The sequence below is a fragment of the Schistocerca piceifrons genome, chromosome 2 (genome assembly GCF_021461385.2).
Source record: "Schistocerca piceifrons isolate TAMUIC-IGC-003096 chromosome 2, iqSchPice1.1, whole genome shotgun sequence".
Taxonomy (NCBI): Eukaryota; Metazoa; Arthropoda; class Insecta; order Orthoptera; family Acrididae; genus Schistocerca; species Schistocerca piceifrons.
In genome coordinates this window covers 788,928,219-788,953,104 of record NC_060139.1, presented here as the reverse complement: position 1 = coordinate 788,953,104, position 24,886 = coordinate 788,928,219, and the positions used below count along the sequence as shown (strand labels likewise).

At 40.6% G+C, this 24,886-nt stretch overlaps 1 protein-coding gene across 1 annotated transcript in view; it reads left to right on the top strand.

Moving 5' to 3' along the window:
- LOC124777623 (proteasome subunit beta type-4-like) overlaps positions 1-24,886 on the top strand; it is a 62,863-nt gene that overhangs the window by 18,214 nt on the left and 19,763 nt on the right. Inside the window, exon 3 of the mRNA XM_047253093.1 lies at positions 12,177-12,405. Coding sequence (XP_047109049.1) covers positions 12,177-12,405 — 229 coding nt within the window. The remainder of the gene's footprint in view (positions 1-12,176; positions 12,406-24,886) is intronic.

Here is a 24,886-nt window from a genome sequence, read left to right as displayed (position 1 = left end):
ACTTGCAAATTTGGCTTTTATGGAAAATGCTCTTCAGAAACACTTATGGATACCTTGCTGAAATAGCTACCCTGGAAAAAAAGACTATCGTGGAAAATGGTTTAGCCACAACTTATGTGTTGTTTTCAGAATGAATATTTCACTTCGTAGACATTTTTCACTTTATTTTGAAAGTTCCTGGCAGATAAAAACTGTGTCTTGGCTGGTGGGAACTTGAATGCAAAATCTTGAATGTTGCCTAGATTCATTCTGGAAATGTCCTCTGGAGTGATAGAGTATGGCTAAGCTATTTCTCTGCAGTATTTCTCCCAGGAGTGAGAGGAGAGCTTCTGTCAAGTTTTAAAAGTGAGAAAGTAGTCCTGTCAGAATTGAAACTGTGAGGAAAAGTTGTGAGTCACATCTCAGTAGCTGCAAGGTTCCAGATTTGGCACACCACTGAAATTTGCAAGCAAGTTTCAGTCAGTTAGCTGATAACCAGGCCTGCTTTGTGATGAGATTTTTCTCTGTTTATGTGTTGCTATGTATTAATCTGGAGAGGGTCATTCCACGTCAAACCATCCAGAAATTTTAGGAAATGACACCATCGTCACATAAATCCTTGAAATATTGGGTAGTGGAAGTTTACCTAGATATATTCACAAAATGTAAATGTTGCAGGTCAATTACTTTTTCACTTAGGATAAAAAGAAGTTGTATAGATTCAGGAATTCAGGCTTTCATAGATGAGCTCCTTTATAATTTAAAAATGCAATAGTTCCTACAGTTTTTGCTGTGGAAGCGTGATTTTTTTTAGTTAAAGAGGAAGGATTATATTTTTATAGCCATGCTTCTTGTAGTGAATGTCCGTCACCTACATCTCAGAAAAATTGTAAATAATTTCTTTTAAACAAAATCCATGCATGGACACTATAATTGTTTTAAGGTATTGCCCCCTCATAGATACCTTTGAAAAATTTACATTATTATTATAAATATTCCATTATGTCACCCAAAAAGAATCAGTTTGTGGAAATAATGGGAAGTGTAAAAAACAATGTTATTGTAAAAGAAATATTGAAGTTGATAGAGGGAAACATTCCACGTGGGAAAAATATATCTAAAAACAAAGATGATGTGACTTACCAAACGAAAGTGCTGGCAGGTCGATAGACACACAAACAAACACAAACATACACACAAAATTCAAGCTTTCGCAACCGACGGTTGCTTCGTCAGGAAAGAGGGAAGGAGAGGGAAAGACGAAAGGATGTGGGTTTTAAGGGAGAAGGTAAGGAGTCATTCCAATCCCGGGAGCGGAAAGACTTACCTTAGGGGGAAAAAAGGACAGGTATACACTCGCGCACACACACACATATCCATCCGCACATACACAGACACAAGCAGACATTTCATGTGTCTGTGTATGTGCGGATGGATATGTGTGTGTGTGTGTGTGTGCGCGAGTGTATACCTGTCCTTTTTTCCCCCTAAGGTAAGTCTTTCCGCTCCCGGGATTGGAATGACTCCTTACCCTCTCCCTTAAAACCCACATCCTTTTGTCTTTCCCTCTCCTTCCCTCTTTCCTGACGAAGCAACCGTCGGTTGTGAAAGCTTGAATTTTGTGTGTATGTTTGTGTTTGTTTGTGTGTCTATCGGCCTGCCAGCACTTTCATTTGATAAGTCACATCATCTTTGTTTTTAGATATAAATATTGAAGTTGCTAATTCATGACTACCATGTCACCACTAAAGTGCTGAAGTTGGCTACATTGGATTTCCCTAGGAACAAATCATATCTGAGAACACTGTTTTATTGCCACTATGTGTATTGCATCATCCAGTTCCTTTGTTTTGAGTAGTGCAGTTCTGAGCTCTTGTACTGAGTTGTACCCAGAGTCAATGATTGGTTAAAAATTCAGTTGTTGCAGTTTCTAACTGCTCATTCAAAAACAAAGTAAATCCCTTAATGTTACAATAATAATGTGAAATACTTTTGTATGAAACAATGTGATAGAACGATGTTTCATTATTTAATTACTTTTGAGGTTACACCAATCATCTTTTGAATTATTTACGGCAAATATTGGTTTTGTGACTGAAGCACTATGGAAAGTGCAAATAGGCAGTGTTTTCTTGGACAGTATCTGCAAGATATATGTGATAATGCCCTGACTTGTGTGAATGAACTGATTAGTGATGAACAAGAACTTTTATTATGGCGAAGCAACAGTCATTCATACTGTGATTTAAGTGTTTGATGTGTGTGTGCTAAGCATAAAGACAGTTACCTGTGCAGATTCTCTCTACATAAGAAAATTTGCTGTGATCCCTTCAAGCACCCCATAAACAACGTGTTTCATCTGGATTGCATGAAATTAGAGGCTTTAGCATTATTCCTGAGGAGAAAATGTACCCAACCTGTATCAAACGTATTAATGAAAAGCAAGCAAGTGACGACTCATCAGCAGACTATATAAATGACAGTAATGTGAAGGTGCAGACTCCTGAAAAATCTGTGCTCAGTACGAGCTTGACTAGCTTAGGAGTATCTCCTGCAAAGATGCATTCAGTTGCTCATCATAGTCAGTATGCACCATCCAAATGAAAATTAGAATCAGCAGCTGGGGCTCTGAAAACTAAAATTTCGCATACATATCAAGCTGAACTGGCTGCTGATGCAAGCACTATCCCTGACAGTGATTTAACAGAACTGGAAGAAAAAGCAAAACATCATGATGAACTCATGGACAAAATCAGACAGAAAATTGAATATAGAAATAATCATGAAAAAATTTCGTTACTTATGCTTCTGCTGCCAACTTGGTCTGATAATTTGGTATGACAAGCAAAAGCTCTTTTAATGAAGAAGGGTATTTTATCGATGGCTGTGCAGAAAAGAGGGAAGATATTGCCATATGACACAGTGCAAAAAGTAAAGTTTTTATTTGGATGACGAAAACACAGGAATAATGCCTGGGAAAAAAGACGAAGTGAGCACCAGCAAAAATACTTATGAACAAAAGCATCTTATTTTAAGTAATTTAACTGAACTGTATTCTCTCTGTAAAAAAAAAAAAAAGAAGTATCCTGAAGGCAAAAAGATTCTCAAAATTTGCTTTTCTTTGACCAAAACAGTGTATACTTGCAGGATCATCAGGAACACATGCTGTATGTGTGTGCATTTACCACCAAAACATTAAATTGCTTCTAAATTCCATTTCTATTAAAGAAAATACCAAGATCTAATTAAAATAATATGTGATATAAATAACTGAGCCTGTATGCTTTGTCTGTGTGAAAAATGCCCCACTAGTTCTTTGCTTCAAACCCACTTAGAAAATGAAATAGAAGACTATGATCCTGATGAGATGGTTTAGTCCAGTCAGTGGGTATTAACTGATAGAATGACTTTAAGTGTTCAAATCACTTCTCTATCAGAATTCTGTGACACACTAATTAAGAAAACTGGAAAAACTTACACCACACTCTTATTTCTCATTCACAATCTGATTATCTGAAAATGAAGAAGGAAACACTTGGTGAATGATCAGTGTTAATGTTAATGGATTTCAGTGAAAATCTCTATTTTGTTGTTCAAGATGAAGTACAGGGTACAACTGGAACAATGGCAGCTGCACTCAACACACTGTCCATATATATTACAAAAAGGACAAACAACAAACAGTTGCATGCAATAGTATTAGTATTATTTCTGATGATCTAGAACATTATGTTGCCTTGGTGTACCAGACTCAGAAGACTGTATTGAATTTTTTTACATGTGAATTTCCAGAAATTCATCTTGCGCATGTTGAATATTCCACTGATGGTTATGCTGCACAGTGTAAAAATTGTAAGAATTTCAGAAATATCTGCTACCATGTACACGACTTCAATGTAAAATGCAGCTGGTCTTTTTTTGCTACCAGCCATGGCAAATCTCCATGTGAGGGCATTGGTGGCACTGTTAAAAAGACTTGTCACAAAAACAAGTTTGCAAAGAGTTTATAAAAATCAAAATACTTACAGCTTCACAGGTATTTGAATTCTGTCGTGAGAACCTGCAAGGCATTTCAGTTCTCTTTGTTTCAAAAGATGAAATGTAAAAGTCAGATATTATCTTTCTCAGTGCTTCACAAGTGAAAAAACAATTCCTGATTCCTGGAACACGATCTATGCATCACATTGTACCAATATCACCAAACAAGATTGGAGCAAAAAGGCTGAGCTGTGATACAGATTTTAATATTCTGCATGATTTCTCAGATGCACTTTCGCCTCTAATGCCAGAATGCACTGAGCCCAACTGCTATGTTGCATGTGCATATGACTCTTCTTGGTATTTGGGAATTGTTGAGAACATGAATTGTGAAGAAGGAGATGTTACAGTAAGGTTCATTCATTGTCATGGACCATCTCCATCCTTCTATTGGCCTGATAATGATGTTTGTGATGTTTCTTTCACTCATATTCTATGTGAAGTTGATATCACCTCAGCAACAGGCTGTACTCATTTTCTCAAAGTTGGTGGAAGAAAAGTGGTTCTCACACAAAAAAAAAAAAAAAAAAATTTAAGCATCAAAGTTCTTATCACATGTGTAGTTCTGAATCAACTTGAAAGCAGATTGCAGCACCAGCATTTTGTGCAGTGTTGACTATATTGGCTTTTGACAAAATGCTTAAATATTATAAACAAAATGCTATGTAATTTAACATTGAGTTATATGGTTATGCCAGAGGTAAGAAAGTGTTCATATGTCATGTAATGGACAAGTTGTCATATATTTTATAATATCTAATTTTGTTTCATATATTGCAATTTTTATTCAGTTTGGGTATTGTTAGGTGTACTTACATCATTAATGTCTCTCGGTTAGCAACTGTATCTCACTCCAAATCTTTCCCCCAGTGCCATTCATTTCTCAAAACTGATTTTTTGTATGATGAAACTTTATTATTTGTTGATCACTTTCTAATTTTTTCAGTGTTTTCCAGAGGGAGGCAATTGTCCAAAATATTTTTTATAATTTAACAATAAAATTAAATAAAATCAATTTACAAAAATTTAATTGGATGATTCTAACATGTTTTCAGAAATGACATGTCTGAAAGGAAATTCAGGGAAAAAACTGTCACCATACCATTTTTTGTTTAAAAACTGCAGCCAATTTTCAATTTTTTACAGTTTGCTTTGAAGTAATGAACTGCATCAAACTTCCAGCAATTGCTACCAACAGAATGTATATAAAGCAATAAAAATTGGCAAAAGTTCATGATATTAGATACAAATGCAGTACATGAAATCTCAGTTCACAACTAGATAATGTGTGTCATGGCCTGGATGACTTGACTTAAATGACCCATAAGTGATATACACTTGGTATAACTGGGACAGCACTACATGAACTGATTTTATTACTACATGCATATTTTTTAACAAATTGTTATTGTAGTCATATCCAACATGGGCAACGGTGGAGGTTATCTTGCACAGGACAAATATAGGTTCACGCGCAAGACAAATGTAGGTTCGTATGTCATATTATTGGCTGGTGTGTTAAGATAATTTATACAATGGAAAAGCTAGTTGATCTGCTGAAATTGGACAGCTAGCATTTTTTATTCCACACTGATGCCAACGCAGAGCAACTTTGGTGAGCCAAATTATAATGAATGCCTGCTTAACAGCATGTCAGTCTACCTTTGAAATGCAATAAAGCAGCAATTATATGTGGCACGGATCCTGGAAGTAATTGCTAGATTCCTGGCACCAGGTATCAATGCACAGATGATGCAATTCCTGTAAATTATGATCCATTGGTTTGTGGGCGTGGAGATGGTGTCCAATAGCTTCCCGGATGCACTCCATCGAATTCAGACCAGGTGAATTTAGTGTCCGAAACATCAATGTTAGTAAAACAATAAACTGGTAGCCAAGATTGCAGGAATTCTTTTTATTCCGTGATTACCAGTTTCGACGAAACTAAAGTTCCCAACATCGGCTCATAGGACACATACAGGTTACAACATCAAGGCAAACAGTGGTGATATTAACAGTAGTACCTAGTTTGCCAGAATGAGATTTTCATTCTGCAGTGGAGTGTGCGCTGATATGAATCTTCCTGGCAGATTAAAACTGTGCGCTCGACCGAGACTCGAACTCGGGACCTTTTTCTTTCGTGGGCAAGTGCTCTACCAACTGAGCTACCCAAGCACGACTCATGCCCTGTCCTCACAGCTTTACTTCTGCCAGTACCTCGTTTTCTGCCCTTCCAAACTTTACAGAAGGTCTCCTGCGAACCTTGCAGAACTAGCACTCCTGAAAGAAAGGATATTGCGGAGACATGGCTTAGCCACAGCCTGGGGGATGTTTCAAGCTGGTAGAGCACTTTCCCGCGAAAGGCAAAGGTCCCCCGAGTTCGAGTCTCGGTCCCGCACACAGTTTTAATCTGCCAGGAAGTTTCATATCACCGCACACTCTGCTGCAGAGTGAAAATATCATTCTGGGAACATCCCCCAGGCTGTGGCTAAGCCATGTCTCTGCAGTATCCGTTCTTTCAGGAGTGCTAGTTCTGCAAGATTCGCAGGAGAGCTTCTGTAAAGTTTGGAAGGTACTGGCAGAAGTAAAGCTGTGAGGATGGGGCGTGAGTCGTGCTTGGGTAGCTCAGCTGGTAGAGCACTTGCCCGTGAAAGGTCCCAAGTTCGAGTCTCGGTCCAGCACACAGTTTTAATCTGTCAGGAAGTTTCAACCTAGCTTGCACTTGTATGTTATAGAGACACTTAATATTTATAATGTCACCTCTCTTGGATGCCTATGTGCTACTGACAATTTTGTAAGGCCTGCGTGTTGCAGGTAACTATTAATATCACCATTGTTTGCCTTGATGTTGTAACCTGTATATGTCCTAAGATCCGATGATGGCGACTTTAGTATCGCCGAAACCAGTAAACATGGAATAAAAAGAATTCCTGTGATCTTGGCTACCAGTTTATTGTTTTACAAGCATCTAGATCGCTCCCACATGAGCACAATGTGCTCCCTACAACATCAATGTTAGTTCACTATCAAGCCCCTCAAACCACTGTGACAAGGTTCTGGCTTTGTGACATGAACAGTTATTCCACTGAAAGATGGCTTAGCTGTTGGGAGAGACACTAATCATGAAGAGATGCAAGTGTACCACGATAGTGTTCACATAGTCTACAGATCATATGATTTCATTGATTATTACCTCTAGTCCCAAGGAAGCACAGTTGAACATGCCCCAGAGCATAATACTGCATCCACCAGCCTAAGTTAGAGGTCAAACATGTGTTTTGACTGGAGGAAGACGTCTCTGGATACTACCACTGACCTGATGTGCCAACGAGGCAACAGGTTCCCATCGATCTACGGACCAGTCTTGATGCACACTGCTATTGTAATTGACAGTATCATTGGTGGAAACTCTAGGAATCGTGCTGTGAAGTCCCATATTCAAGAATGTGTGTTCCAAAACACAGGTGCCTTCATCAGCATTGTATGCTCTCGTCAGACCTACCATAGATTGGCACCAGTCCTGCTTTACAGAGTGGGCTGGCCTCCGACATTCAAGTTCTGTGTTGAGCTAACAACTTGTCACCTACTTGTGCTTTCATTGTCCTTCAACAAATTCCCATAGATGCGTAAAACTGTAGCAAGATGCATATGTTTGTGTATTTTCCATATCAACAGTAGAATGTTTCCCATTTCTCTCTGCTTCACACATATATTTTCCTTACCATGCCACTTGCCCACCGAAGCAGTGTACATGATTCAAATGAAAACCAAAACCTGTTGTAGTCCTTTGTAGCACCAACAGATGGTGCTGCCATTAATGTCAGAGGTATCACACACCAAAGAATAGAAGTTCCCTAGGTTCCCTCAAGGTTATGTACAAGACCAGTGACTCACTGTAAAGTAGTTAACTGCTGTTTCATTTTATTGTTCCATTTTGATTAATGTTTCCCATGGAATGAATGCCCAAGCTTTCAGTTGACCAGGAGAAAGGAAGCTGGAGTATTAGCTAAGAGTCATTGGGAAGTCCAACATTTCTCAAGAAAGATATGGTGTGAGAAGCCACCTTCAGATTTTACAGTACCTTAAGAAAATACATAGATATCTCAATGCTTGTTATTAGGTAGGCTTTGTGATTGTGGATCACAATAGAAGATCAAGGAGTCTTTTATTACAATAAAAGTCATGTGGCTTCCTTCAGTGGAAGAAGCAGTATATTCTGAAACGAGAAATCTCTGTCCATTACCAGTAGAATTTTCTTGCTTGCCTTCTATTGTACCCATGAGTGGGAGGGGGGGGGGAGGGACCTGCGAAGCATACCACCATCAGCAAGATCTTGCTGATAACCCAAGGAAGTTCTGGTCCTAAGTAAAATTGGTAAGTGGTTTGGAGGTTTCTGTCCAGTCACTCAGGGACCACTCTGATGTGGCAATAAAAGACAGTAAAAGGAAAGTGAAGTTTTAAATTCATTTATGCAGGATGGTCATACGAAAATTTTGTTGTTTGATCATCACACAGATTCCTGCATACATGACATAGTAACAGACATCCCTAGCATTGAGAAGCAACTGAAAGAGGTGAAAACAAGTAAGTCACCAGGTCCAGATGGAATTCAAATTCAGTTTTACAGAGAGTACTCTATGGCAATATTTCTCAGTCTTTCAGTATTCACAATCCAATTTGCTATAGTAATTTTCATCTCCCCACCCCCCTCCCCAAACCTTCTTTCCTTATATGAAGACAAAACCAGAATCAATGGCCCTATATTGTTCTTTATCTTACAGGTAGTTAGTGAAAATACTCGGGTGTATCAGTTAGCAAAGAATAAGTCTTCATAGACTCCAGAACAAGTGGTGGAATCAAAAGACAGTTTAGTAATAAATCGCATTTTAAATTCTGGGCTGGAGTGGATTGATGATGAGTTTCTTGCACTGAAAACTAGAGCAGTTAATCATCTGTTACCATTACAACATCCTATATATGGAATACCAGGTTTCTGTATTGGCTGCTTTGAAAACAAAGTATAGATTTCAGCTAAACACAGGAAAATCTATTTCTAATATCTAATCTTTGAAAACTTTGCTCTGCAAGCCAGGCCCAATGCAGTAACAAATAGTTACAAAAATAGCAGTTAGTTTAGTATTGAAAAGTTAATTATTAAATGCAGTGTCCAGTACTGATAAATCCTATTTATCAGTATGTTGTATCACTGAGAAAGTGAATTTTAATTTTAACAATGGAAAATCCAGAATGGAATGTAACAACATTATGAGAAGGAAAGTTGCTATTCGCCATATAGTGGAGATGCTGAGTCGCAGATAGGCACAGCAAAAATACTTTCACAATTAAAGCTATTGGCCATTGGCTTTTGTCAACAATAGGCACACACACACACACACACATGCAAGCGCAACTCACACACACACACACTCATTCAAGCGCAACTCACACACACAACTATAGCCTCAGGCAACTGAAACCACACTGCGACCAGCAGCACCAGTGTGTGTGTGTGTGTGTGTGTGTGTGTGTGTGTGTGTGTATTGTTGACGAAGGCCAATGGCTAAAAGCTTTAATTGTGACTATCTGCGATTCAGCATCTCCGCTATATGGTGAGTAGCAACTTACTGTCTCATAATATTGTTGAATGTTAATTTTTTATGATGTCAGAATGTATTTTGCTTTCCGTTTCTTTGAGTAAATTGATCAATTTGTGAATGAATATTTTTTTATTTTCAACAAGCTTGTACCACCCATTCTCTGTCTTCATCTCTGCGAATCACTGTGAGGTGCATGGCAGAGGGTACATCCCATTGTAACAGTTATTAGGGTTTCTACCTGTTCCAGTCACATATGGAGCATGGGAAGAATGATCGTTTGAATGCTCCTGTGTGAGCACTAATTATTCTAATCTTATCTTCAGGATCCCTGTGTGAGTGATACATAAAGGGTTGTAGTATGTTTGTAGAGTAACCATTTCAAGCTGGTCTTTGAAACTTTATTAATAGACTTTCTCAGGATAGTTTATGTCTATCTTCAGAAGTCTTCCAGTTCAGTTCCTTCAGTATCTCTGTGACACTCTCCCATGGATTAAACAATCCTGTGACCATTCATGCTGCCATTCTCTGTATGCATTCAATATCCCCTGTTAGTTCTATTTGGTATGAGTCTCACGCGCTTGAGCAGTATTCTAGAACAGGTTGCACAAGTGATTTGTAGGCTATATCCTTTGTAGACTGATTGCTCTTCCCCAGTATCCTATCAACAAAATGAAGTCTACCACCTGCTTTGCCCGTGACTGAGCCAATGTGATCATTCCATTTCATCTCCCTACAAGTGTTACACCTTGGTATTTGTATGAGTTGGCCACTTCCAACAGTGACTCATTTCTTTTATAGTTGTAGGATACAAATTTTTTTTGTTTTGTGAAGTGCACAGTTTTACATTTCTGAACATTTAAAGCAAGTTCCCAATCTCTGCACCACTTTGAAACCTTATAAGCTCTGACTGAATGTTTATGCAGCTTCTCTCAAAAGGGGGGGGGGGGGGGTGCCACACAGATCGAGAATTGCTGCTCTGTGACAATGGCCCCTTACTTAGCTTGCATTTATTGTGAATCACTCACCAAGCTCAAAGTCTCAAATGACTAAAAAACAGCCCAGGTGATTCTTGTATGCAACAACAGTTTACTGCAGAATTCTTCAACATATTCTCAGACTGAATCCAATAAATGGCTGTGAGACTGAAAAGTTTCTGATGAGAAATCGGCATGGGTTTAGAAAGTGTTGCTGCGCAAACTTCAGTTTTACCTTTTCTCCAAGGATATCTTGCAAACTGTGGATGAAGGTCAACAGACAGGTTCTATATTCCTATAGTTCTGAAAATTGCTTGACACAGTGCCCACTGCAGAGTGTTAATGAAAGCACAAGTATACGGAATAAGTTAACCACATACGTGAGCGGCTCGAAGACTTCTTAAGTAATAGAACACAGCATGTTGTCCTCAACGGCAAGTGTTCATCAGAGACTAGGGTATCATCAGGAGTGCTCCAGGCACTGAGCTTATTCTCTACATACATACACCTCTGACAGTCAAGGTGAGAGCAATCTGCAGCTGTTTGCTGATAATGCTGTTATCTACAGGAAGGTGTTGTCATTGAGTGACTGCAAGAGGATACAAGATGGCTTAGGCAGAGTTTCTAGTTGGTGAGATGAGTGGGAGCGTACTCTAAGTATACAAAAATGTAAGTTAATACAGATGGGTAAGAAAAACAATGTTTTAATGTTTGAGTACAGCATTAGCAGTATGCTGCTTGACACAGTCACATCAATTAAATATCTAGGAGTAAAACTATAAATGAATATGAAATGGAAGAAACATTTAAGGACAGTAGTAGGGAAGGTGAATGGTTAACTTCGGTTTACTGCGAGAATTTCAGGAAAGTATGGTTATCTGTAAAGGAGACTGCATATAGAGCACTAGTGCAATCCATTCTTGAGTGTGCTTGAATGTTTGGGATCCCAATCAGGTCAGATTGAATGAAGATATTCTAGCAGTTCAGAGGCAGGGTGCTAGATTTGTTACCAGTTGGGCTGATACACATGAGTATAATGTAGATGCTTCATAAACTCAAATGGGAATTCCTAGAAGGAAGAGGATGTAGTTTTTGTGAAACACTATTGAGAAAACTTAGCAAACTGGCAGTGGAAGTTGATAGTAGAACAGTAGTACTGCCACCAACATGCATTTCGCTTAAGGACTATGAAGATAAGAGAGATTAGGACTTTTACAGAGGCATATAGACAGTAATTTTTCCCGTGCTCTATTTGTGAGCAGAACAGGAAAGGAAACGACTATTAGTGGTACGAGGTACCCCCGCCATACACAATACAGTAGCTTGTGGAGTATGTATGTGCATTTAGACAGAGAATGTTTAAATTTTTGAATGAAAAAAATAAGGAATAATAAGAACTCTCTTTGTTCTTATTTAAAGACTGGACTTAAATCACACTGAACAACTCAGTATTAGACAGCTCTTTTCTAACTCTTAAAAACAGTAAAAAGTCTGTTTGATCTGGTTTTCTTAAAAATGTGTACTGTACAGAAATATGTACATGATTCTGAACAGTTTTCAAAAATAATAAATAAACCATGCACTGTAGGTCTCTGTTCTGCTGGCTGCGGCGGCTGCTGTATGACCGGCGCACCCGGTTGAGGCCTCTGCGCATGGACGCAGTGGTGGCAGGTCTGGAGCCAGACGGGGAACCATTCTTGGGTGTCGTAGACCTGCGTGGCACTGCCTTCTCGGCACCCTCAGTGGCCACTGCCATGGGTGCCTATCTTGCATTGCCTGGTCTGCGGGAGGCTGGAACTTCACTCAGCCGCCAGCAGGTAACTTACCTCTATCAGAAAAACAATTCAGGTGAATCACAGAAATCATAGTAGTTGGACAGTGTATCTCCAGTATCTTAAAAGATGATTTGTGACTGCTGAACTGGGTGCCCAGAACACACAGTATTAGACTGCAACAAATACAATGAAATGCATTCCAGATGAAACTGGGGAAAATCCAATTTCTTTTTCATATTAAAAGAATTTCATATTAAAAATACATTAGGAAAAAACTGTTTTAGATATCAACAAATTTTCTAGGTTACTGTAATTAGATTTCCTGCTAAAATCAGTCAGGCACAAGCCTCCATTTGTCGACCACAAGGAGAGTAGTTCACTTAAATTTTGTCTGCCAGTGTGTAGTGATCTAGGCTGTATGTTTTCAAGTAGCTTGCATTCATGTTTTTAACAATTTTGATAGAATAAATCCTTGTCTGGAAGATGATAGGGCTTGATTTTATCTTTATTGGTATCTACTGTTTTCATTTGAATTTTAATAACAGGATGGGTAGGGTGTTTGCACTATGTGTGTGGACACAGGAGGACTTGGCTGCATTTCACGAGAGCTGAAGACTTTGTCAGCTGTGGTTAGCCATCTGCTGGCTGCTGCCTCAGGGTGCAGCTGCAGCAGACAAACTAGCATGGGGAGGGGGTGGGGGGAGGGGTCACTACTGCTCGCCACGTCTATGGCATTCGATAAGCCACAAGTGCCCCGTGCATCATTCTAAATGGCAAGCACCTCAGAGAGCTCAGCATTCATTTGCTGGGTGTGGGCTTGGCAACCCTGAGTTTCCTGAGCTGAGAACTGGTAAATGCTGCCAGTCAGCATTGTCAGATCTCTGTAAACATAAGGTGTGGGCATGCTTCAGTGACTATAGTTTGGCGTGGCGGTGGAAAGTTATATGTCACTGGGAACGGGGGTCTTGGATTGATCATTTGGGTCAAGAGGATGGTGCAAACCTTTATTAAATAAAACCCTCACTCTTAAGGTGTGTTGTGTTCCAATAAGATACATGACTGTTGAGGCAAAACAGTTGTTAACAGGCAACCTCTGAGAAACCTGCTGCACCTCAGTTGTAAAAGGTTTACATAGGCATGCAGAGCTCTGTCTGGGCAGACGGATGATTCCCTAGTGACTGGTGGGACCAAAATAGCTCACATTAGCAATATTCAAACTCCCAGTGGAAGGGGTGGGCCGCTGGAAGGTTTATCTACCCACTACAAAAGAGACATCAGGTGGGTAGCCCATCTCGTACATCTCTTTCAGTGTTGAATACCAGTAACAGAACAATGCCAGTGCATAATGTATTCGTTGTCATGAAGCAGTAAGTGGGCATATCTGAGAGAAAATCCACATTCTGTAAACAGAGGGGAGTGGAGAGAATTGCTGTAGCTCCTAAATCTGCTGAAAGGTTACAGAATGGTACCCTGCTTGATACTCACCTGTAATTCACCTGAGTTACTTAAATATATAAAGGCTGCTTTCTTATGTCTTAGTCCAGTACAATGCGTTGCTTTCAATGCCAGGAATTTGGGCACACAGTTCCAGCATTCAAAGACAAGCTGACATGGGGGAGATAGAGTTTAGATGCTCCTGATCCAGGTTAGCTGCACACCTAACTACCTTGTTGTGTTAACTGCTCTGGCCCCTATGCTCTCTCATGAAAGGAACATGCTCTTTATGTGCAGGAACAGAAGATTCAGGAGCTTCAGGTCACCAGGTGGTTACCATACACAGGGCAAGAAAGATTTTTGAGGCTGTGCAACCTCAAACATTTGCAACTTCATTCTCTACCATTGTCAAGGAACCACTTGCCAAGTCTGATGTCTGAACTCAAACAGCTGGTACTGACGCTAGCATGAGTACCATCTGCAACATTCAATAGCAAAGTTTGATGCCTTGGCACAAACTCATAGTTAAATGCCAGTACATCTAGTGGCACTTGTAGCTGTGCCTGCCAAGGCAAATTGTAAAGAAAAGCAGGCGACTTCCACACCAAAAAAGAAATCTGGTCACAAGACATCTATGTCTGATTCTTTACCATCCAAGGGACTATAAAGCAGATGTTGAACTTTCTAACCATAGTGCTGTAGTAACTTCAGGTGGGAAATACTGTCTGATGGACCTAGACATATGAGTATGTTTGAGCAATCCACTGAGCCTGTCTACTCCTCCTGTCAACTTTTTAACTTGCCTCCTAGGTGACAGGACTTACTGAGGGTTAAACCCCATTCTTCAGTGGAATTTGCATAGCTGTTGGACGCATTTGGAGAAATTAAAACTGCTTGTACAAGAATGGCCCACTTGCATCTGCCTTCAGGAGACACACTTCAAGGCCAAGGATAATTCTGTTTTGCCAAGATTTCACCTCCATGGGGAGAATGATCTAATCCTGACCACACAGAGGTTCATCAATGAGACACATCGCTACTCACCCATCACCTTCACCAACGAGTTACAAGAGGCTACAGTGGCAATGTATGCGCAATCTCGCCTTATAGAGTGCTCTGTGTACATCCTGCCACAGGGACCCCTTGGTGGCACAGCACTTGATCTCATGTACTAACTCTCTCACCCGTTCCTGTTACTTGGTGACATCAGTGCATATGATGTGTTGTGGGCTCATCTACTGCCTGCCCCTTGGGTCGGGCAGTTGAGAGGCTGCTTGTTGTTAGAAGACATCTGCATGTTTAATACTGGGAAAGTGATGCACTTCTGCATGGCTGCTGGGCTGTCCTCTGCTGTATCTTCCCCTCTGCTCTCCTGCCATTACCGGTACTGTTACATGGGAAGAGGCCAGTGATTTACTCTCCCTTGACTCACGTGGCTTCACTTAGCTGTGACTACAATGCCTGAACAGAGACCATATAGATGGCTGTTCGGCTGGGCGAACTGGCCACTGTACAGCTGATTGGCCATATTACAACACTGTGACAGCACACAGGAGTGAATGGACAACATCCAGATTGTGAGGCAACATGCTGCTGATCCCCCCATTCCTCTAGACAGCCTAGAAGAAAAGCTGTCTCTTGGTGGGTCAAGGAATGAAGTTAGTAATTTGGTACAGGTGTGCTGCTTTATGTCAGTTTAGGAACGATCTTGCAGCCTTTTATTAGGTGAGAGCTAAAGGTAGGCATATCATCAAGGGGAGAAAACAATGCATGGAGAGAATTTTGAGCATCCATTAACTGTTCCAAACCAGTAACGAAGATAAGGGAATCAATTTGGAAGCTATCAGGGAATAAAAGTCAAATACTTGTGATGTGAAAGAATGGTATCCTCCAAACAACACCTAGGGAAATAATGCAGACATTGATGAAACACTAATGTTTTGAACTCTACCTGTTATAACAACATAGGGAACACACAGAGAAATGGTGACTAGACTTTTCCTTTGAAAACTTGGAGCCCTATAACTGCCATTTATCCATGTGGGAATTACAGTCAGCACTAAATGCTGAGCTTGAAATTGCTGCTGGACATGAAAGTATTCAATATAGCATGTTACAACACCTAAGTAAGGAGCAAAAGAAGTTCTACGTCTCTTCAATTAGGTATGGGATGATGGCTGTTATCTGGGTCTGTGGAGGGAGGTGATTCTGATATCACTTCAAATCCAGGAAATGACAGGTTATCTCTAGATAGCTACAGGAATGTTGTGCGCACTACTTCATAGGAAAGACCCCTCAGTGGATAATAAGCCAATGCATAGTGTGGACTCTCAAAACCAGGGTCTTGCCTAGTCATTTCCAATCTGGGTTTTGGAAATACCGATCCGCACTTGATAGTTCTCCAGTTACAGAGTGTGGTAAAAGACTCATTATTATTCAAACAGCAATTTATTGGTATCTTTTACAATCTGGAGAAATCCTGTAATACCACCTGGAAGTACAACATGTTTCATCAGCTGCATGAATGGGGATTTCGTGGATATCTCGCTGCCTTGTTGCAGTCCTTGCTCGCTGAAATATATTTTCATTATTGAGTCAGTGCTACATACTCCATTCCATTCCCTAAATGGAATGGTGTTTCTCAGGGTAGCATTCTGAGTGTCACCCTTTTTATTATAGTAATAATAATGAGCGTATGGCATTGGTGGCCGGGAGACCCCTCGCGGGGTGGTTCGGCCGCCGCTCCACGAGTTCTTTACCGCCACTATGGCAAGTTGCGGGTGAATGAGGATGAAATGATGATGAAAGACACACGACACCCAGTCATCTCGAGGCAGAGGAAATCCCTGACCCTGCCGGGAATCAAACCTGGGACCCCGTGCGCGGGAAGCGAGAACGCTATTTATTTTAGTGATTCATAGTATCTCTTTCACAGTAAGGAACTCAGTCAATTGTTCAACCTGGAGTTCCCAGTTAATTGTTCCTAATTTGTTGTTGACTTTGTGGTATTTTGCTCTTCCTCCAGTCTCACAACTACTAACTTAAAACTACATCTGACTCTTAGGAGGCTGGAGGATTGGACTGATACAGTTTTTCTTTTTTTTTGCATGGAGAATTTAAAATTCCCATCAATGATTTGCTTACCTGGAACTCCAGTTGAGGAGAACCATCTTCGGTTTTAAGATCTCAGCGAGTTCTTGAGCTTCATCTTTTATCAGAGGTTAATATGACTGCCACACATAACGACCTGAAATGTATATATTTAAAGACACTAAACCTCTTAAAATAGCAGTATGAACTTGGCAGGAGATTGATTCAGTGTGCTTAATATTCAGTAGAATATTTGTCTGCACTTGATTTGCCTATAGCAACATAGTGTATGGATCAGCTAGGCCTTCTTATTTAAAGATGTTGGATGATACCCACCAAGCAGGCTTTAGGCTGGCCACAGATACATACTGAGTCAGTTCCTTTCGTAGCCTCTGATGCTGGTGAGCCACCGCATATCATCTGGTTAGAGCTACTCAAGATGCAAATGTGTACAAAGTGCAGTCCATCTCCAACCATAGTGTCGCTGGTGCTGGAGCTGAGCAACCTATACAATGCAGGTTTACTTGCTGCTGGGCTAGTAAGCAATTTTCAGTCCATGCGAAGAAATATCTTGAGCAAGTTGGTGTGGAAGACATACGAATTCTTAAACAGTGATGGAGAAAATCTGCTGCCTGAATGACTGACAGGCCCATCCTTAACTTCGATATGTCAGAATACAATAAGCTCACCATTCTGGCTTTAGCTGTAAAATGAGTTTTTAATGGAATTTTATCAGATTATACAGAGCACATGGTGATTTTTACTGATAGATCAAAGCAGTGGGACAGTGATGAGTGTTCTGTTATCTTCCCATATTTTGTCCTTAAATGCTGCCTACTAAGCCACTTCTCAGTTTACTACGTGGGGCTGTGGCTGGCCAACAAGACACTGGAGCACATGAAACTTCTTGGTGGAGGGAAGTTCATGTCCTAGTGCTCTGCAGGGTATTCAGTAAATTTTCCCAGCCAGTAGCATAAGGTCCAGGACACTATCCTCCTCCTGAATTGGCAGAAGAAAGAGGTGGTCTTCTGCTGGGTCTGTGAAACATGGTGAATGAGGAAGCTAACAGAGTAGCAAAAGCAGCCTGCTGCAAAAATACCACTCATCAACTTCACATCCCCCTGTTGGCTGTCGTAATGTGGGTGACAAAGAGTCAGCTGAATGGGAAATACAGTGGCTGCAAGTGGGTAATGACAAGCTGTGGTCAGTCATACCAGCTATTAGGCCATGGTGCACTTCGTTTTGAACTCTATGAAGGGACAAAGTGGTGTGCACACGCCTATGTATCAGCTATTGCCCAGTGAGGCATGATTATCTCTTGTGACAAGAAAGACCCACTGGAATGCAGTGTTTGTGACATCACACTTATGGTGCACCAGGTTTCAACGTCTTGCATTTTGTATTCTGGTAGGAGGGAAGCCTTTGGTCTACTGAAGGAAAGGGCATTGATGATTACGTTGTTTAGCACCCAAAAATTTTTCATGCATCCATCTAGAAACTAACACTTCACTCAGGACTCTCCATGTGTCGCTTGTTTTGTCTACAGGCTCTGCTGCCAAGTCATCTTACAGCGTATCTGGCACATGGGGACTGCACTCCCTGCAGAGTGAGTGGCAGTTCTAATGTGTTCACGTTGCTTGAGTTGGAGTGTCAGTGTGGGGAATGACCACCTGGCCTCGCCCATTCACCCTGTGAGTGGACAAGTGGCTGCTCTCAGGATCTGAGCAGGCAGACAGAGGGGGCAGAGCTATTGGGACCTCTAATGTTAGGCGAGTTATGAAACCCCTTAGGGAAATAGTAACCAGGACTGGAAAGAAGTTCGTCTGCCAGGGGACCTCATCCAAGATGTGGAGGAGATACTGCCTTTGGGTATTGACAGTGCAGACATCAGTCATCTTCAAGTTGTGTCTCATGTTGGCACCAGTGATGCCTGTAGCTTGGTTTCTGAGGCCATCTTCAGTTCATACAGGCGGTTGGCAGAGGTTGTGAAGTTGGAGCCAAGTGGAGGTATGAACAGACACTCCATAGATCCTGTGACAGTCTTCGTTGCAAATTTATGGACCTACATTATGGGGTGGAGAATTGTAGGACTGCACTTGATAGCCAAGGGGTGCACTAAGCAGAAGAAGCAGCTACTCTGAAGCTGACTACTTGTGGAGTACACATGGGGATTTTTAGACTAAATGATAGTTTGAGGTCCTGTGATGGACACTCATCAGTCGATACACAGAGAATGAAATCAGATAACATACAAAGTAAAGATGCTTGTAACAGTAAATTGCCAAACCAGTTGTTACAAAATTCCTGAATTTACTGTCCTACAGGAAAACTACTACATTCAATTTATAGTCAGAATTGAGAGCTGAATGTAACATGAAGTAGAAAGCTGCAAAAGATTTAATGAGACATGGAATGTATCCAAAAGACTGATTGGATGCCATAGGAATAGAAAAATTCATTGCGAATGATAAAAATATTGTGTCTGTCGGTCTAAATTGAGTGTGACTGTCAAGTTATCTGGGAGCAAGTAACCAGCCAAGGTGAACTCAAGCTAATTATCGGGTGTTTTTACTGCCACCTGATACAGCCATAACAGTTGTCCAATTATTCAAACCAAGTATATGCTTAGCAGCACGGACGTACACTGATCATGTGGTTGGAAGCAGCTTTAACCTAATGAGTATAGACTGGTGCATCTATGGATTCATTGCAGGTGCTACAGATAGACAGTCGAGTGAAGCAGTTCCGAACACATTTTCCAAGAACTGTCTTGAGAAGCTAGTTCGACAACCCATAAGCAGTGAAAATATTTTAGAGCTTTTATATGTTGGTTAAGTGGATTAAGGATGAAAAAGACCCAATGTAGTATACTAAGAACATTAGGAAAATGCTGAGGAAGCAATAGTGTTGCACACTGGTTTAAAAAAAGAACACTGAAATGTCGACAGCGAGTCGGAAAGAATGTGTCCACGTAGAAAAAGATCACTGTGCAAGGCATATAGCTTCCTTTGTCATACCTTAGTGAAAAATCTTGTTGAGAATCTGGGAAAATTATGGTCCTAAGTAAAATCAGTAAGCAGGTCAAAGACTTCTGTCCAGTGACTCACTGTGCAGTCACTCATTGACCAGTTTAGTGTGTCAGTAGGGGACAGTGAAAGGAATGCTGAAGTTTTAAATTTCCTATTTAAAAAAAATCATTCACGCAAGAGGATCATGCAGACATACTGTTGTTTATAATTACTAATAAAACAGTCTTGATCACGATTTATTTTATAAGGTGACCGGTTTCGACCACTACTGTGGTCATCTTCAGACCATTGAGTGGAAACCCCTTTCTGTTGGAGAATCTCCAACAGAAAGGGGTTTCCACTCAGTGGTCTGAAGATGACCACAGTAGTGGTCGAAACCGGTCACCTTATAAAATAAATCGTGATCAAGACTGTTTTATTAGTAATTATTTACAAGACATTGATCACTGCTGTTCCCATAATGCATTCAAAAGTAATACTGTTGTTTGACTGTCGCAGAGACTTCTTTATGAAGGACATAGAAACAGGCATCCCTGACATTGAAAAGAAACTGAGAGAGGTGCAAAGAAATAAATCATCAGATCCAGATGGAAGAACATTTCAGTCTTACAGAGAGAATTTTTCAGCATTGGCCCCTACTTAGCTTGCATTTATTGCAAATCTCCTGCCCAGTGCAAGTGACTAGAAAAAAAATGAAAGTCTCTCCTGTATATAAGTAGAGTAAAAGAAAGGCCCCCACAAAATTACATATCAGTATCCTTGTATCGATCTGTAGTAGAATTATAAGTTCAGATGTAATAAATTTTCTCGAGACAGAAAAGCTTCTGTCCAAAAATCAGCACAGATTTAGGAAGCATTGTTTGTTAGAAACTCAGGTTGCCCTTTCCTCACATTAGCCTGCAAACCATGGATGAAGAGCACATTTTCATATTCCTAGATTTCTGGAAGCTGTTTGACACAGTGCTCCACTGCAGACTATTAATGAAGGTTTGAACACAAAGAACAGATTACCAGGTTTGGTTTTACAAAGAGCACTCTGTAGCATTGGCCCCTAACCTAGCTTGCATTTATCGCAAATCTCTCACCCAACACAAAGTCCCAAGCAGTTGGAAAAAGGCACAGGTGGCTCCAGTATATAAGAAGGATAAAAGAACAGGCCCGCAAAGTTACAGACTAGTATCTCTAACTTCTGTTTGCTGCAGCATCCTTGAACATATTCTCAGTTCAAATACTATAAACTTTCTTGAGACTTAGAAGCTTATGTCCATGAATCAGAATGGTTTTAGAAGGTATCACTCATGTGAAACTCGGCTTGCTCTTTTCTCACATAATTTACTGCAAACTATGGATGAAGGGCAACAGGCAGACTCCATATTTCTAGATTTCCAGAAAGCATTGGACATGGTGCCCCACTTCAGGCTGTTAACGAAGATAGGAGCATATGGACTAAGTTAACACATATTTGAACGGCTTGAAGGTTTCTTAAGTAATAGAACACAGTATGTCATCCTTGATAGCAAGTGGTCATCAGAGACAAGGGTATCATCAGGAGTGTCCCTGGGAAGTGTGATAGGACCACTGTTGTTATCTATATACATAACTGATTTGGCGAGTGGAGTGGGCAGCAATCTGCAGTTGTATGCTGATGATGCCGTGGTGTATGGTAAGATGTTGAAGTTGAGTGACTGTAGGAAGATGCAAGTCAACTTGGACAAAATTTCCAGTTGGTGTGATGATTGGCAAGTAGCCGTGAATGTGGAAAAGTGTATATTAATTCAGGTGAGTAGGAAGAACAAATCTGTAATATTTGGTACAGCATTACTAGTGCCCTGCTTGACACACTAAAGCTGTTTAAATATCTGGCTGTAACATTGCAAAGCGATATGAGATGGAAGAGCATATGAGAACTGTGGTAGTGAACACAAATGGTCAACTTCGGTTTATTGGGAGAATTTTAAGTAAGGGTGGTTCGCCTGTACCACATATAGGATGCTGGTGCAACCTGCTCTTGAGTACTCCTTGAGTGTTTGATATCTGTACTAGGTCGGATTGAAGGAAGACATTGAAGATGTTGAGAGGCAGACTGCAAGATTTGTTACCGGTAGGTCTAAACAGCACGTAAGTGTTACAGAGATGCTACAGGAACTCAAATCGGAATCCTTGGAGGGAAAGTGACATTATTTTTGAGAAACATTGTTGAGGAAAGTTAGAGAACTGCATTTGAACTGACTGCCGAACGATTCTATTGCTGCCAACATACGTTGTGCGTAAGGGCAACAAAGTTAAGATGCAACAAATTAGGGCTCACACAAAGGCAAATAGATAGTCATTTTTCTCTTGCCCTATTTGTGTGTGGAAAAAGAAAGGAGATGATTAGTAGTGGTAAGGGTACCCTGTGCCATGCACCATATGATGGCTTGCAGAGTATCTATGTAGATGTAGACTTACATGAATGTCATGCAGATTTCTTAACTAATAGAACCCAGTACATTGTCTTGGATGGTGATTGTTCACCAGAGACAAATGTGTCTTCAGGAGTGCCCAAGAAAGTTTAATAAGGACTGCCCTTTTCTGTATGTACGTAAACAATTTGTTTGCTGATGATGCTGTAATGTGTGGCAATATGTGACTATAACTGAGTACAGGATAACTTAGATAGAATTTCCATTTTGTGTGATGAATGGCAGCTTACTCTGTAAAGTAGAAAAACTCAAGTTAATGCAGATGATAAGCAAAAACTATCCTGTAATGTTTGAATACAGTATGAGTGGTGTGCTGCCTGACACAGTCATGTTGATTAAATACTTAGGTGTAACTCCGTTGAGTGATAGGGAATGGAATGTGCATATAATGTCAGTAACAGGGAAGACAAATGGTCAGCTTCAGTTTATTGGGAGAATTTTAGGAAAGTGAAGCTAACCTATAAAGGAGGCAGCATATAGAATACTAATGCGACCTACTCGTGAGTACTATTGAATGTTTCCGATCTCCACCAGGTCGGATTAAAGAAAGGCAATTAAGATGCGTGCTATTAGATTTTTACCAGTATATTCATTCAGCATGTGAAATATTTTTTGGACTTAAATGGGAATCCCTGGAGGGAGGATGACATTCTTTTTGTGAAACATTATTTTGGAAATTTAGAGAACCAGCAGTGGCAACTGACTGCAGAATGACTGTACTGCTGCCAGTGTAGATTTTATGTAACGACTGTGAAGATGAGATAAGAGAAATTAGGGCTTATACAGAAACATATAGACAAATTATTTGCCCCTCACTCCATTTGCACATGAAACAGTAAAGGGAATGACTATAGTCGAGATAATGTAAGAAGATTCCTGACAGCATGCAGCACTGTTGCCAGCTTTCAGTTGCAAAGAGCTAATGGCTTCAGGCAAAAACAGTAACTGTCTAAATGTCTGCAGAGCTGATACAACACTGATGCACTGCCATAGAGACGTTTATGAAATGTATTATATTGTTGGTTGAGGTAGGTGTGTGAAGCTGCCATACCCAGCCCACTGCAACTGTCAGGGATCAACTTATGCTGACTCAGCTATAGTAGTGGTGCAAGGTACCCTTCCTTCACTATGCACCCTGTGGTGGCGTATATGATGAACAGTAAAGAGATCAGAGGTAGTTTTGTTTTGGTCGAGCATGGTAGCTTGTGTGCACACCGCACCATGGCCAGTGACCAGCTCGCCTATCTGACAGAGTGACAGGGGTCTCAAGACACACCATACGAACTGCTTACATGTTTATTTACATACTTAATTAGTGAGTCAGAGGCAGCTGAACCAGATGTTTAATTAAAGTCAGCATAATTAATTGCATAGGACAGCTATATGAACAGCATGGCAGCATGTGGTAGACAGTGTAGACACACTTCATAAACATCACCTAGATCAGACACTGATAAGCCGAAACGTTAAGACCAACTGCTTAATAGCTTGTTTGTCCATATGCAGTGATGGCGCCAGATAGTGACCCAGATGGGTTCCATAGAGTTTACTTCAGGCAAATTTGGTTGCCGAGACATCAATGTGAGTTCACTATAATGCTCCTCAAATCACTGTAGCATGGTTCTGATTCCGAGACGCTGACAGTTATACTGCTGAAAGATAACATTGCCGTTGGGGAAGAGATCAAGCAGGAAGAGATGCAGGTGATTACAGCTACCAGCATGTCTTCAACTACTACCACAGGTCCCACGCAAGTGTAGGAGAATGTCTCCCTTAGCATAATACTGCTCCTACCAGCCTGCATCAGTGCCATGCTGCACATTTCGAGCCACCATTCTTTTCAATGATGGCATTTTTGGAGACAACCATTGACCTGGTGTAGGAAAAATGTGATTCATCCAAAGAGCTGACATGTTTGCACTGATCAGTGGTCAAATCCTGATGGTACCATGTCCACTGCAACCATAATTGAGAATGTCATTGGGTCAACATGTGAGCACTTAGTAGTGGTCTGCTGCAGAGCTCATGTTCAACAGTGTACATTAATTGGTGTGCTCTCAAACACTCGTGTGTGCCCCAGCACTGTACCTTTTTAGCAGAGATTCCACAGATCACCATCTATCCTACTTTACAAAGTGGGCAATCCTCCTAACCCCACATTTTGTGAAAAGTTATGGATGTCCAGCCGTTCAGTGCCTAGTGGTAGTTTCACTGTCCTTTTACATCTTTCCATCTTTTACTACAGTAGCAATTGAACATGCAACCAGCTTCACTGTTTTTGAGATACTCATTCACAAGTTCTGTTTAATAATAATCTGCCCTTTGTCAAAGTCACTTGTCTCAATGGATTTGCAGCCCATATCTTCACTAAGGTGATCGCCTGTCCGTGTAGCTCCACTTACGTACTTTTGTTACCATGTCACATGCCCACAACACCACCAGGCAGCATCCAAAGTCACGACTGGCAGTGATCATAATGTTTTGGCTTATTAGTGTAAGTAGTATATA